Source organism: Thunnus albacares, chromosome 14 (assembly GCF_914725855.1).
Source record: "Thunnus albacares chromosome 14, fThuAlb1.1, whole genome shotgun sequence".
Lineage (NCBI taxonomy): Eukaryota > Metazoa > Chordata > Actinopteri > Scombriformes > Scombridae > Thunnus > Thunnus albacares.
This window is the reverse complement of record NC_058119.1, coordinates 23,652,501-23,669,212: the sequence shown is the minus strand read 5'-3', so window position 1 is coordinate 23,669,212 and position 16,712 is coordinate 23,652,501. Positions and strand designations below refer to the sequence as shown.

The 16,712-nt window shown below is 41.9% G+C and overlaps 1 protein-coding gene across 11 annotated transcripts in view; it reads left to right on the top strand.

The window, feature by feature from the left end:
* The window catches only part of LOC122997539 (homeobox protein Meis1), a 165,933-nt gene that overhangs the window by 125,031 nt on the left and 24,190 nt on the right, over positions 1 to 16,712 (top strand). For all 11 annotated transcript variants that reach the window (XM_044373743.1, XM_044373742.1, XM_044373744.1 and 8 more), the window contains one exon: positions 15,839 to 15,915. In XM_044373743.1, the coding sequence (XP_044229678.1) occupies positions 15,839 to 15,915 (77 nt within the window). The remainder of the gene's footprint in view (positions 1 to 15,838; positions 15,916 to 16,712) is intronic.

The following is a 16,712-nucleotide window of genomic DNA, read 5'->3' as shown; positions in this document are numbered from 1 at the left end:
TACGTTGTTGACAGCGCTTGTGGGACACGTTCATCGGAAGAATTTGGCTGCTCTGACTTGGAGCGACTACAAAACATTAGCGTTTACCGCCTGTCACCGATGACCGAGCCACACAGCTCGCTGCCAGCTTGACATGCAGCTGTAAACTTGGTGGGATACAATATAAAGTAGGGGAGGCTTTTCCACTTGTGTCCTTATCTCATTTTGATGTTTGTTTTCTATTGATATCCTCAATTACACACATGTTTAGACTTCTAGCAGTCATTCTGTTTTACTGACTTACATTTCTGATGAGATGTGCCAATGATTTTTAACCACAAATAACCACAACGGTATTTATTTAACAAAATAATATAAGCTGTGGAATCAGTTCTACAGGAATTGCATAACTGAGCTGCCTTACTGCTTTGTGTTACAACCAAAGAGACAAGGCTTGAGATGAAGAAATAGCTGGTACCCGATCTCTGTTTCCTCTAACAGTCCTATTGTGCACTTGGAATCCACCCGACCCCCCCCCTCCCCTCCTCACAAATGGTATTTTCTTGTTTAATTTAACAAGAAATGAGTAGTAAATGAAAGCTCAGGCCTCCAATCCCCAACGCGCCCCGTGCTCTGCTCTGCACTCCCCTATGAAAAGGCAATTTGTGAAATTATGTGATAGAGTAATTAGATGGAATTCACCCCCCCCCCCCCCCCCCCTCCTTCCCCACTACACACACCACCGTTATCCCTGTTTAGATTGTTGCTTTGCTAAACTGAAGTAGTTGTGTGTGTGTGTATGTAGAAAGGAAAGGCAGGGGGGTTTGGCATTCAGAGCGTTAGCATCAGTATATTAGCCTGGCAGACTGGGACACACACTCTCATACACATTATCACTAACACTCCCTCATTCTGGCTCTCCTCCCCTCCTATTTGTACACAGACTCAGTGTAACGAGGGGCAGCCGTGATCGCAGCTCATAAAAGAAGCCAACCCGCAAACCCTCAATGAGCTGCTTTTCTTCCCCTCCTCCTTTCTCCCCTTAAAACGTGTAAAATGCACAGAGAGAGAGAGTATAAAAAATCCAACTGGAAGGCATAATCCCCCGTTAATACAATTAGAGTCTAATTTAACCGCTCATGTACGCAGATGTAGCCGAGCTGGGGGAGCGCTGTTCCCCCCGCTTGGAAATGTTTTTTTTCTTCAACACAGCAGCGTGCAGCAGGGGTTTTGAGCAGAAACAGGTGTGAAAAGCGATATAATTCATTTCTGCGCTGGCAGAGGAGGCCAGGAGCCTTGCTGTCGTGGGCCCTGGGTGGTGGAGGAATCCACACAGGGTGTGCAGGGTGGGCGGGAGGGGGGTGAGAGGAGGTGATGGATGGATGGTTGAATGGATAGATGGATGGATAGGTGCACTGCTCAATAAAGGCAAGATATCCATGGTATCTTAGTGGTTTAGGTTGGGATTGAGCAGAACATAACAGAGAAGAACAAGGCATGCTTTCTTTATGTGGGAAGAAGGTCTTTGCCTCGTACAGTCATTTTTTGTGACAAATTTGTGTTGCTACAGTACGACCAGAAAAACATAACAGGAATCATTTAAACAGTGTTCTTTTGATGGTCATAGAGTGGATTACTATTGTATTTTAACTGTAATTTTAAAAAAAACATAGGGAGTATTTATTAATATGAAAAATTGCCGTTGTTACCACAGGACAGTGTAAAGAAAAAACTTATCAGTCCCTGAACTTCTCAGCAAGGAGATCTGTAAAGCCTCATCTGAACAACAGAAGGGAGGTAAAAAAAACTTTTGAGGTCAGAGTTCACCATTGCCTCAGATGCCATTAGTCTTCGGCTGTTTATTGCTGGAGCCTGGACATGTCAGCACCCTGGTCACCCGCGGCAACCCTGACCTGGAAGGATGTTATGTTATTGCACTGGTCCATCCAATTTTGCAGATGCAAAATTGTCCCTGTCTTCATTCTTAAAATAGTCAGTGTTTATCTCAAGGTTACTTTTGGCCATTTTTGCCTTTATTACACAGTTAGGTTGATTGGGGGAGAGAGAGGGAGGATGACATATGATAAAGCTACCATGCTTGAATTGAATCCAGAACACAGAGACGTTACATGTATTTGTGTTCATGTGTATGACTACGGTTGTCCTGTGATTGTTGTTAGACTTGTTTGTCTTAGTTATCCGCTGTACAAATTAAGTTTCTCATGAAAAATAATTTCAATTGACCTTCCAAGCCACCAGGACGCCTCAGTAATAGCTTTGAAAAGATATCAGGAAGCGAGCTTAAAAGGAGAACATCAGCTGACTTTTTATATGTGTTTTCATTCATTTATTCATAAACGACAACAAAGGCACGATGTCCATCTTGATACTGTAAAGTAATATAGTGGCCTATGTGGCCTGGTGTCTCCGATTAGGTCTTAATTCAATCTAAGTGGCAGTCAGAATCTTAGGCGCCACTGCATTAGGATTTCAAAGAGGTCCTAAGAGACGACAGACAGACGGACAGATCTGCCAAAGGCCTGGCGTGACACTGTGACGAGACAGAGCGGCAGTGGAAAACAAGAGAACAAGTTATTCTTATTCTCAGCATTTTTACTCTGTTTCAGATACTTTATCTCTGGGAATGGAATTGGCTTTGGGCTGTGTGTGTGTGTGTGTGTGTGTGTGTGTGTGTGTGTGTGTGTGTGTGTGTGTGTGTGTGTGTGTGTGTGTGTGTAAGGCCTTGTGTTTGTGTAGATGTATGTGTGATTGCTTTAGTGCATGTCTGCGGCTGGGAGTGTGTGTGTGCTTGTACAAGGGCATTTGGAAGCAATGACTTGTACGTACCAATAGCAGGAGTGGTTGGTGTCAAAGAGGAGGCAGCTGAGTCAACCTGCCGACCCCCACTACACGCGCACACACAAACACACACACACACACACATGCACACACGCTCATACTGTGCCCCAACCCCCACATTGCCCCACACCTTGTAATGAAAACATCATCAATTACCCCTCTTGACAGGCCCCAGAGACCAAAGGCAGACAGCTCTCTTTGGGGGCTTCTCTTTGTGGACTGACCCTCACAGACACACAGACGTACTACTCACACACTTGCAACCATACCACGAGGGCATGCGTGTTTGTGTGTGTGTGTGTGTGTGTGTGTGTGTATTAAAAGCTGATTGGCTGATGACCCATCTTTTCCATCAGGGTAGATAGTGATCCACGGGAGTGGATAGTAGATAGTAAGACCAGTCCATCTGGTGGAGGTGTAGGGGGCAGGAAGTGTGTCTGTATGTGTGAATGTATCTGTGTGTGTGTATGTGGGGTACTGGGGGTTTTGATGGCAGTGGGGGGGTGGGGTAACGGTACGGTCGGGGCAGAGGGAAGCCATCAGTCCTGACATGGACCCCTGAAAGGCCATCTGTTTCATGATTGATGGATGGAATGATGGATGGATGAGTAGATGAAGAAAGGGATACAGTAGGCTGACACATGGCAGATGAAGGCAGTTTGGAGGATATCTATCAGTTTGCAGGAATATCAAGGTGAAATTGGCATTTTTGTTGTCATTTATGATATTGGATTAATTCCTTGAATGTTGCTTAGAAAATCAAACCACCTATTTGCTTTTGTGATTTAGTTTCTTTACTTAAAATCAATATCTCAGAGGTTCCCCTACCTTGGTATGGATGTGGTTTACGTACCCTACTCTCTGCCAACTCACCTTAATGCATTTCATAAGTTTGGGTTTCCATGGTGTTCAGTGACAGTTTAAGAGGTGTTTCCAACCTGCCAAGACTCTGATTCTGGTAAAAACATTGCATACTTTGAATTTTTCAAAATAGCTCTTGTATAAATATCAAATTTAAATACGTTGAGTTTTGGAACGTCTCCATCAAAATCTGTCCGTGTGGAACTCCTATTGGTTAAATCTGGGTTACATGTTACATGGAAATAATTCCTGTAATTTGTTTGAAATTTCAGTTGGTTGGGTTTTTATCACATCACATGTCAATCACAGAAAAATCTAAATGAAATTGCCATTTAGTATATACCACAGAAGAAGAATGTTCCTTGGCTTCAAAAATCTCAGAAAGGTGATATGAACATATTATACCAAAGAAGAAAGCAGTTCACCCAACACCCTAAAACCATTTTATGTGTGCTTAGTTGGTGATTGTTTTTTCTTGTCAGATTTTTGTCATATGAGGAAATTCACACTAATCTCATTGCAGACAGTCCAGGTGGTCTTGTACGAAATTATGTCTGTGGACAGACATGCTAGATAGTATTTTTCCTTTATCCCTTTACATTTCTTTAAGCCCTTTAATTCGGCGTTTTTCTCCCATTCTCTCCTCTCTGCCCCTTGTATCGTTTTACTCCTCCATTTAAAAGCCCTCAAGGGCAGTTAACTTTTAATTCATGTCACCTTTGAACTTTTGCAAAATGTCTGCCATAGATCTAGACGAAAAGCAAGCACATGTGTGTGTATGTATGTGTGTGTGTGTGTGTATGTGTGTTGATCTGGCCTTAGTCAAGGGGTGGGTCAGTGTGTTTCCTTGAGAACGTGAGAACTTTACAGACCCTCAAGGTCGGTCAGTAGCACTGGAGGGGATCACCAGTTGCAAGAGATCTAACATGGCTTTCTAAAATGCACACACACATATACACACACACGGATCAGTTCATGTTCGAACTGTGAGAGCTTTTTATCTTTTTACATTTTTACAAATTGTTCTTAGATGTTACTAGTCTAGTGAGAAAATGTTGTACACAGAATCTCATTTTGGCTCAGTAAAACCTCTTTTTGACATGAAATGTGTTTAAATCATAAAGATTAAACACCAAGGTGAGGAAATATTTAATCTCACTCTTAATTTCTCAATTACCTTCTCACTGTCATTACCACCTTCTTCTTATTTTCTCTCTCTCATCCTTCTTCTTCTTCTTCCCATGTCCCCCTTCCCCCAACCCTCATATAATTTCATAGTTGGGAAACTATGAAACAGTCCAGTGTGTGGTTTCATTGTTGTACGTCAGAGTGATTGATGGCTTCATGCTGAAGCTGTGTTTCACACTAGTCCTATTTTTCATTATCAGCTGTATGTTATAGCCTAAGTGTGTATGTGCATGCATGCATGTGTGTGACTGCAGGGTGGACAAAGGCCCAATAACTCAGATATGTGAAATCCTTCTTGGTTTGGTACCCTCTAATCAGTTTACAATGATCTGCAAATCCGAAGAAGAGGCTCACTCTCTCATCCCTCAGACACACACAAACCCACACCCCAGATGCAAACACATACATCCATACACACACTTTTACATAGGGCCCACAGCAGTGACGTTAGTGCCTGGGTGGGGTGTGGAGTTCCCCACCATCACTGTGGTATTTATTGGAGAGTGAGTGGCAAGTTGGAGTGGGGAAGAGTCAGGGAAAAATATTGTCACAAGTCTGTGGTTAGCTTGATGGAATGCTTCTATCCAACACTTCAATCTTAGTAGTTTAGCCACTCATTCTCACTGTAAGCAAATACATATCCTCCAAAACACTTCCTTTTTTCGTTTAAAACTCCTCAAATGAAGCTTTGACAGTATTTTTTTTTTTTTTACCACCTTTCAAGAAACAGAGTTTAGCATAGCTTCTCTGTGTAGCATGATTTTGTTCAGCCAGTGATATATTAACTCTGCTAAGTGTGAAATCACATTAGCGCTAGCTGTTAGCCATTATCCATTAGGCTGTGTTTGGTGATCCAGAGGATTGTGGGATCTTTTCTGGCTGGAGTCAGCAGCTCAATACCTTTTACTTATAACTGCAGCAGCCTGCCCTAGATACATTTGGTGTGTGTGTGTGTGTGTGTGTGTGTGTGTGCGCGCGCATCTGTGTGTGATTGCATATTCAGTTGTGCTATTATTTGTATGTGTCAGCTTCATGTCTCTTTTGTAAGTGCTAAGTGTGAGTGTGTGCGTGCCTTTGTGTCTCATTCCATGCGTGTGCTCGATGGATCCTGTGGCTTTGCCGTCGTGGTAATCAGTTTGCGCGTTGGCTGAACTAATTTATCAATTCAGTTCCTCCCACTTGTATTCTCTCCCATGCGTGAACCCTCTCTCTCTTTCCCCTACACTCTGTCTCTGGCTCAGACAAAACACTTCTTTCTGAAACACCATAAGGGTCTCCTATCTTTTATGCATGCCTTCTGCCTCTCTGACTTCTCTTTCTCTCCTTTCTTCCATGACTCCCTCTTACTAAATTTTTCTGTAACATACAGCTGTGTTGCCTAACATTTGAATGGCCTTGAACCATGATATCATAGCGATATCGGTGCACTTACACTGTGTCATATGCATCGGAAAGGGATCTATGATTTATAGATGAGGTATCATGTGACATCTATTCATAACTCATCATTTTACTATTGAAGTTTTCTGCATAAAACACTGTAAGGCTAATGATGCACTGGAGGCAGGCAGCATGGAAGGTATGACCATAGGCTGGTAGTGTGTTTACACTTGGACCTGCTGACCCAAGGTGCCACTGTGGAGGGGGATGATCAGTAAGGGCATTTGTGACACATACATACACACACACACACAAGTAAGCATGTTTGTGTGTCAGGATGTGTGTTTGTGTGTGTGTGTGTCCAGTGGAGTGAGAGAAATCATAGCTAGTGAACCAGGTGGTGAATGCAGAAAGGCAATAACTCATGGTAGAGGAGTTGGGCAGAGCTAAGGAGAGGAAGGAGAGAGGATGTGGTGGGAAAACCCACGTCAACACACACACACACACTTGGATTTTTCTCATTTTTCACTGTCCTGTGTTTCTTTTACTTCTTTACTTCTTTCATGAACATGAACATGAACATGTTTGCCTTCCTGGTACCCTCACATCTTTCCTTTTCAGTACTTTGTCTTCCAACACAGCACATGTATTTTACATTGTGTATTTTTCAGCTTTCTTCTTTTTCCTCTTCTTCCAATCTTTTCTGTGGCACGCTGTTTCAGTGTTAGCGATGGCGGGGGGGAAGTGAGCAGGGCTGAGGGTGCTGCTCACTTGTTTGTTACGACAGATTAAGTCATTGATTTGTAAAAGCGGTGCACTGATGGAGAAGGCCCTCTGCTGCTGAAGATGAGGAGGGAGAGAGTAAGCAGGAGACGGAGGGAAGCATTTGGTTGAGGAGAACAAGGCGAGGATATTGAAAGTGAGGTGAAAAGATGAGAGCTAACAGTAAAGAGAGGTATTAAGTGGAGGTGGAAGAAAAGAGGGGAGAAAAGGAGACAGCATGAGATAGTTTAGCAAAATGCTAAATATAGAACAGAGGGATGGAGAGGGCGGGTTATAAAGATAGAGAGATAGAGGGATGAGACGAAGGAGGGAGGGGCGTAGGTGTACTTTGAATGACAGAGATGTCAGAAAAAGACAGAGGAGGGAGGTAGAGCGAAGGAGCTTCATCTTTCAATAGCATAGCCTGCGTCCTCCTTCCGTCTTGTACTTGCCGCTCCAAAGAGCATAAGGGAGCAATTGTGAAATACCTTTACCTAGTTTCAGCATTCCCCCAACCCAGGTTCTTTTTACCCCCCTAGGGGCCAACGGTGAGTTTCTAATTAAAACGTCGGGGGCAAAAGGGTAATTATGATAATAACATAATAATATCACCAGGGTTATTAGAATGTTCTGTGGTCCCCAAATTGCTTCCTCAGAGAGATCAGATTTCAGTGGCATTATGTAAAGTCGAATTTCCTTGAAAGTCAGGTGAAATGAAATGGATTCCCTTTGGTCGAGGTGCAATCTGAGAATCTGATTCCCTCCTGTATGTCATAGACATTGAGTCTAAAAAAAGCCCTTCAGGTTCTCACCACAATGACATATCCAACCGCTCTCCTCGCTTACTTACAAGCTCAATTTAGTCCAAAGGGTTGTAGTGGTTAGGAAGTCTACCTGTTTGTTTAATAGTTTTTGTTTTGTTGCTTTAAACTCTCCTGTAATAGCACTTTGTTTCGCTGCAGCCTTGTGTAACAAGCTCCGTGTATCGTAGGTGTGTGCGCAACAAGAGAACATTTGTTTTTAAGCTTAGAGATCACTGCTAGAATGCTAGCTCCAAGCTCTGTAGCTTGGAGCTAGCATGCTGATGCACCGAGGGGCATCCCGCTGTTTTCTCTCAGCTTTCTGTGGTACCTGACTGGGATGAGGCTTTGTGGATCCCTCCTACTCCACATTTATACACCCCCTCCATCCCAGGCAGCCCTAAGGCAGCCCACCTCCAGCTGTGGCTGCCGTTCACTGCGCCGCTTGGTGCAAGTACCGATTGCTTTGGAGTGCCTCCCCTCGCTCAAATAGGCGGTAATTACGGGCTTAAAGAGGTTTAGTGGTCCAGCAAACTACATAATCACCCCCTGAATTAGCCCCAGCTCATCAGCCTCAGTCCAACGAGCAGCGCTTACCACTAGCACTAGCTAGCATGCTGCACCCCCTCTTTATTGCACAGAGGGAAGCACAGCAGCAGGTGTTGTGCAACATCCGGCCCCCTTAATAAATTTAGCCTCCCCTGAGCTGGAATAGGGAGGACTAATGAAGCACGCCCTCGCTCTTAGTGAAAGCAAGCGGAGAGTACAGACACCACAAATTCAGCAGACAACATGAAATGCTTTCCCTCAGTATCAACAGACCTCACCCTTTACATACTGTTAAACACAACAATACAGCACTTTGTTAAGACTTGAGACTTGATATTCATGTGCATACATGCCATTAGCTTCAGTATACACATTGGCAAGAGACCCACCCAACTGTAAAGCACACGGATGATTGTCCACACCCTGTAGCACAGGACTGACTGCTACAGCAGTGGCTGTTGCCCTGCATTGTGTTATGTGCCCTTAGAGTTTTAGAAAAGCGAATGATGCTAATCATCAATTATCATAGTGGAGAAGCTGGTAATGCTGTAGCCTACATTGTCTAATCCAGTTTGTACTAGAGCTTTAATGACATACTTTTCACCCTTTTCCTCACCAGCTAACTAGATTTATCTCATTCCCATAGGCAAGAGCGCTGTGAGATTTCCCTAAATCAACAAAAGCTGTTTTTCAAGAGGGAAAATGCTCATTAATGAATGAAAAGCCTAAGAACATCTGTTTTTTTTTTCCTCCATTTTCTTTATCTCCAGAAGAGATGGAGAGATTTGATGACAAAAAATTTTTGAAAGGGGGTCTCTTTGCCATTTCTGGTGTGTACATCGAGATTTAAAAAAAAAAAGAAAAAGAAAAAAAAGTGGTGGTGAATTATTCATGATACAAGCTTTGAGATAGTTTAGTGTAGCCCAATGCCATGAAAAGGGTTGTTTCTGCTTTTTTTGTGCTTTACATCACTGAGTCAGGGGGTGTTTATTTTGCTCAGACTTTGCAGAGGGCACTCTGAAACTCTCATCCTGTAGTTGGTTCATATTGAGTCTCTCAAAAGATCTGTTTTTGCTCTGTTTTGTTATTTTGCATTGGAGCAGCCCGAATCAGAGGAAATTAGGTTAGGGGTGCTTTGTTTTTTTTCTGTTGTTGTTTTGTTCGCTCTCACTCCCTTTTCTTTTTTTCTTTAATCCCCCCTTTCTCCCAGAGCCAGGTTTGTTGCTGGGTCCCTGCTCCCTAATGAAGTCAAAGGGATGTCAGTCGATGCCACCTACACAGAAAGGAATTTCAAATGGCGTAGCTCTCACAGTGCAGCGTGAACACACACAGAGGATGAAACTTCCACTGAATGAGCAAGAAATTTTGGAAATTGGAAGCTTGTTGTATGAGATACAGCAGGCTTACAGATTGGAACGCTTGTTTTAAAGTCTGCACATGCTCAGGGTTCTGGGCATTTGTTGTTAGCATAACAATGTGCTTGCCTCCCCAAATATTTAAGGTAATCTCATACACGTCTGGCAGGAGCAAGGCTACACTTCCAGTAAACTGTGTGTTCCTGACTGTGTGTGTCAATGCGTGTGTAAGAGAGTTTGGTATGATGCCCTTCTAGCCAAAAAGGCCCCCGGATTAGCCGTCAGGCATTCCTGATGGGCAGCTCGGTTTCCAAGGAGATTTGACCTGGGAACAGTGAGGGGAAGAGACCTGGCCAAGTCAACGTTGTTCACTTTTACCTCAACTGCCATGCCCCAGTCAACAACCATGAATGTTGGTGTTTGCTATAGCCTGTACAGTGTTTCAGGTAGTTGTGTTTTACAGTGTCAGGACAGTTTAATCTCTGTTTTAAGTGTGCTAAATAAAAATAATTAACCCAAAGTATCTTATTAATAACGGAAAAGTATACGAAAGAAAGTTGTTGCACATTAACAAATTGTTTACTGAGATTCATTGCATTTTCTGGCATCCGTTGCCTTGTGGCAAATCCCAACCATCTGGCAGTAAAGTAAGCTAACTCAAAACACCATTGACCCATGTCTGTTATCCACAGATTGTGCAGTGTCATGGCCTCTTTTTGAGGAACATCACATGACTGTGACAACATATGATTTCCTCTCTCTTATTCCTCTCTCCATCCTGTTTCATGGTTGCTGTTTTATAAAGGTAATGTGGCGTGTCGAGCCTTTTTTAATGGGATGCGCACAGGCTTGGGAAGCGTGGCTTTAAATAGAAATATATGCAACGATAACACCATAACACTAATGGCTAAGGAAGGAAAGGGATGGAGTAGACTGTGGCTGTACTGAATTGGTTGCCAAGGATGGAGTCACACACATAAAGATGGAGATGTATTAGTAAAATGCAGGTTTTCATTTAAAATGCAGTGTATATATATTTTGAAATATTTACACAATTTCTCAATTCATTCTACTGAAATGTGTGTGTTCACTAGTCAAATACTGCAAAACTGTGAGGTGTGTAAAGGTTTTTCCAAAGTGAATTTCACTATTAAGTGTTTTTTTTTTGTTTTTTTTTTTTAAAATCAAAAGTCAAATTGAAAGTAAAAAGTATTTTGAGCAGTGAGGAGAGACAGCTGGAAAGAAAGAGAGAGAAGGAGAGAGATGGTTTTGCTGAGGAGGCAAGATGAAGAGAAGGGAGAACAGCAGCAAGATAAAAGAAGTATCTGAAATAGCCCTCCCCTCGTGGTGAACTGGAGCATCCCCGACAAAAGTGTGACTCAGGCTCTTGTTCTTTCTGGCTTTTTTCTTTTCCTTCTTCCTTTTATTGCTACAAGGAGGCTAAGACGAGGCTTTACACAGTGTAACCGTTTCAAAAATAAGAATTAGGGAGCTATGACCCTTAGGAAGTTCATTTTTTCTTTGGCTATAAAATTTTTTGGTGAGTTATGGCCCTTTCAAATGAGATTAAGATTTTGGTAGGACAGTTTGTTCCGTAAAGGTCAAAGGTTCAATTCGCACAATAGCCGTGTGTCTCGACAAAGTGACCTTGAGCATGGCACCAAGCAAATAGCCGCTCCCATATTGGAAGCCACTCTAGTTTCAGGTTTCTCAAGCATAAATAGAAATGCAGAAAATCAGTCTCTCATGTGAGGTCTGTAACTCAAAATTTAAAGTAAGATTTCTAATTACTGTCTTTATATTTTATCCACACAAAGAGAGCGTATTCTCTCATCATCTAAACCTGATAAAGCTTTATTCCAAGCGATTTTTAGTTGTTTTATTGGGCTGCCTGGAATAGTTTTCTCCTGGGTTAGACATGGGACAGAGGGAGTAAAGAGGGGTCTTGCAGAATATTTATGCTCTTATCTCTTTGTTAAACCCCTGGGGCTCCAGATATCCATTTCCATGTCTCCTCCCCTGCCTCCTTCTTCCTTCTCCCTCTCTCTCCCTCTTTTCTCCCTCTATCTATCCCTCTCTTGTTCTTGTCTGAGGGGTCAGAGAGGAAGGCGGTCAGACAGGGAGGGGATGTTACTGATGCTCTGTTACTCACCCACACACACACACACACACACACACACACACACATGACCATGCACGGCTGAACTTACTCGAAGCCCCAGCAAGCTCAGTGGTTCAAATGAGAACAAACACACACATCAACACACAGTCTCATGTCCGTGCACAGACAAACTTGCTAATATGAACACACGCAAAGAAAAGATTCGACTCAAATGGTCACATATAAGACAACAGACATTCATGCGCACTCCCACGCATGCACACTCACACACACACGCACGCGCACATACACACACACTTGGATTGATAAGACTCGCAGAAGAGAGAGAAGCAAAACCACACACCCCTCCTGGCACCCACATGCTCAGCAGAGAGCAGCGAGCAGGGTGGAAATTCTCATGAAAGGAGTTGTATATTTGGAGAAGACATATCATTAAGATAGGCGGAGGGAAGAGGGAAGGGAGGGAAGGATGCGCAGAAACTTTCCATCTGCTCTTTTAAAGAACATGTTATTGCTTTTCTCACTAAAGGCCTTTCTCTCTCTCTCTCTCTCTCTCTCAACCCGCTGAATCACAGCCAAAGGCCGTTAAAAGACCAGAATCACTCACAGACAATATTAAAACTGGGCGACTTGTTGCTGAGCGAGAGGCTAAATCACAGTGTTTTGACAGATAGGAGCTAATTTGGCGGTTTAGAAAGAAGGAGGACGAAAACAGTTTTGATGTACTGGCTCTCTGGCACTCTTCCACTACGTGTGTATCATTTTGTATGTGAAAACTCCGGTGCATGTAGCACTTTTAAGGTTGTAATCAGGGCAGTATGCAGTGGTGAGAGATGTTTTCAGATCCTTTACTTGAGCTAAAGTAGCAGTAACACAATGTAAAGATACTTTTTATGTACTGTAAGTCCTGCCAGCACAACTCAAAGTAAAAGTATCAGCAAAATACTACTAAAAAGTGTACAAAAGTAAAAGTACTGCATCAGAATGGACCCTGCCAGCTTTATATTATTATATATTAGACTGTTATTACTGATGCAATTTATGCTTAAGCAGCATTTTCATGTTGTAGCTGGAACTCATTTTAACAAGTTTATACACTGTTGGGTCATTTAATCTGTGACATAATCATATTATAAGGACAAGAACCTCAAAGCGTAAATAAACTCAGTTACCTTCCACCACTGGCAGGATGTCTGTTGTAGAGAGTACACTCATGCCAGCATGCATATTTTTCTCCTAGTGCTACTGTCTGAGATTGAGATTGCGTGCGTGTCTGTCTGTGTGTGACTAGTTGTGTATATCTTTCTGTCTGCGTCTGTGTACTGGGAAGCTAGAGGGAGGGAAGCATCGAAACAGGGTGTATTTGTGCTGTACTGTGGCCCCTGGCGTGGCCGCAGCCCCCCGATATCACGAGGCAGACACTCCTGCTTCCACAGATCTACGACGTGTAGAATGGACACATTTGTCTCTTCATCCTCAATCATCTTTGTTTGTTGAGAAGAAAGACTTAAAAGACATGTTACTCACATGATTAGCTTTAATGCATCAGGAGTGTATGTGTGTGTGTGTGTGTCTGTGTGTGTGGTGCCTATATGTAAAGTGCAATATCAAGACATCAGATGACTCAAGCCCTAAAGAATAACGTTTTCTCACTTTCAACACACACACTGTACACACACAGACAGGCGAGTGGCTCCACAGATTTTCAGTTATTTTAATGCTGATATTATCTGATCCGTCTACAGTATGGAAGATACTCGCACGCGCACGCACACACACACACACACACACACATAAAGGCACATAAAAATGGAGTGGACACAAATTTGGCCGGAGGCGACAATGCATTTATAACTTAGCGCATGAAATTAGCCTCCTTGTGTTCCCATTCCCCACAACCAATCACATGGACAAGGAACGGCTGGGAAAAAATCAGTCTCCTCTCTTTCTCTCTGCCGGGTCGTCCCAGCCTTAAACACAATCATGTTCATTATGCACTGAAAAAACTGTAATGAAAAAATGAAAATGCTGGCGCCGCACTGATTTTGCACGTCTGATTGACTATTAAGTGTGTGTGTTCTTGTTGGACATACAGTATATATTATACAGTAGTCATATGTATACTGTTGTTCACTGTAAGGGGATATGTGTAGCCCAAAACACACATTTAGCCGCTCCCTTATTTTGTTGTGGATTTGCAAGTTTTGGTAATGTTTTAAATTTCTGCGTATGGCAACTGCTATAAGTAACCACTTCAATTGTGCTCTTTTTCTATTTTAAAGAAAGTAAAAGTTACCTAAAATATTTTCTTTTTTAAATTTATTGTTTGAAATGATGCAGAGAATATATAGAGAATTTTCTAATGTATTTTTTTTATTTCACTCTACTGGTTAGTACATAATTTGCACCGTAGGTTGGCAAAAATAAGACTTTTGCAGAATGGATCATTTAGTAATATTTTATGATCCTCCTTATTTATGTATCTGTTCTTTCTTTCCTAAATGTATACATACCGTTTTTGAATCTACATATTTCTCCAGTTTGTGCAGTCCCTTCAACAATCTACCCTCTCCCTCGCTCCCCTTCTCCTCCCTCTTCTCCTCCTCTTTTATGGCCTGCCTATGGTGTTCAGCACAGTCCATGTCTTGTCTCCGTCATGAACAGCACATTGTCCTCCACGAACAAGACTCTGTGCAACTGTGATACCCCCCCTCTCTAATATAAATCAACACAGTCCCCGAGTTCACATTTATCCAATTTATTCATTCTATATATTTAAACAGGTGGCTCGACTTTAACTGTTCTCAGCTGGCTTCTGGAGGGGGGGTGGGGGGGGAGTGCAGTCAGTAGTTTTATTTAAAGACTGGGACTTGAAGTCAGTTTGGGTTGTCTTTCTAGCAATTGAACTGATGTTTATCATGCATTCATGTGTCATATTTATGAGTCTTTAAATAAACAAAAGATAATCTCAGAGTGAGGTGAAATAAGTTATCTTGCAGCAGTTCAAAACATCTCCTTTAAACAAATTCTTCCAAAAGTGACAGCCTCTAATGTCAAGATGATGAGGCTTGATTAAAAAATGTTGAGAGTTAAGACAAGATTTAAAAAAAAAAAAAAGAAAAAGAAAGTTGAATTATTTTTGTGTGAAAATGTTTTTACATTGAAGGGACTTAATATTGTTTCACCCTCCCGCTGGCAGATATTTTCATATTTAAGATTTAAAGAATCAAAATGACATTAAATGACAATGTGTGACTTTGGGGGAAATTCATACTCCTGTGTTAACTGGTACTCAAAACGATGAAACCTGGAAGGCTTTCTGTACTTTCTTACCATCACTGCAGTTAAACAGCAGAAATGACTCCAGCGAAGTGGCAAACTTAACAGAGTCATGTTATTGTATCAACTGCAATAAGGATAAAAGCAACCAGCAGCAATAAAGACAAGAGATTTTACATTCTGTTGTCTGTATTCCATCAGGTCAACGTTACATATTCCCCGTTCTCTGATTACATATGCAGAGGGGTGAAAGGGGGGCCGTCGACGTGAATATATTTGTGTAAGAGGCTGCCTAATTACCAGAGCTGGTTCTCCACTTCACTTAACTTTCTAATTGGCTTGCCTTTTTGGCTGCCATTAATTACAAGATTTCATATTCCATTAATGATCGAGGGAGAGAGGCACGTTAGCGTGCACATACTCACACATAGTATTTACAGTATACATCCAGATAGACATGCACACACAGACACATACTGACACCTACGCACCAATGAACATGAGCACACGTCTCATTTTCTACCTCTCATTATGCAGTATGGCTCTGTGTGTGTTTCTGAGTGTGTATAAACTGTGCAAATCAAACCCCTTTTTTTCAAGCAAGGGGCTTGAAACAAGAAACAAGAAGTTTCTTGAAACAAGAGGCTTCATTAAACAATCCATGGTCAGCCTTTTTTCATACATGTTGTCTTTCTCTCCTGCAGCATCCCTACCCTTCAGAAGAACAGAAGAAACAGCTGGCGCAAGACACAGGCCTCACCATCCTACAAGTGAACAACTGGTAAGTCATTTCAGAGTTTACATGCAGTCGATTTCAGGGGTTTGCTCCCCCAGGCTATCCCAGTTCTTAATGATTGGAATTAATGCCTCCACTCCACCCCTTTTTTCACACATACACACACACACATACACACACACACACACCACTTACTGAATCATCCTCACCTAGATCAATCCATCTAAAGAGATATGGCCTGGAGTGATTTTCCAAACCAACAGCCTAACTCAGCCCAAACATGAGCATCCATGTTAATTAAGAGTCAAACTACCATCTGAAAACATCCAATAAAATCATCCAACATGCACAAGTTATACAAGAATGATTACTGGAAAAGTGGTAGCTCTGAGACTAATTATAGGGTTTTTACTTTGACTGACTTATTTTGGGGTTTCTGGCTTTTTCTACCATTATCTTTCACTGTGATTAACATTTGTTTTAATCAGCTGGTGAACATCTCATTTAACATTTATTCTCTCTTGATAAAACATTAACATTTATTCCCAGTTTATGCACCATATTATTATTGAAACCAGCTTTTTTTCAGTGATAGTTTGACACACACTGTAGTTATTTCTACAGATGACAACAACAAATTTATATTCCAAATAATATTTGAAAAGATTGCAACACTGTAAACTTAAATTAAGAAACAAAAAAGTGATTTTTGTCTTTGTAGCAGCAGCTGCTTATTATCATCTGATCATTATTCTATTAAAATCATTTTATTGGGTGTCCACTGACCGTATATCATTTTATACATTACTATTTAGTACTTCTTCATGATGCATTTAGCATTT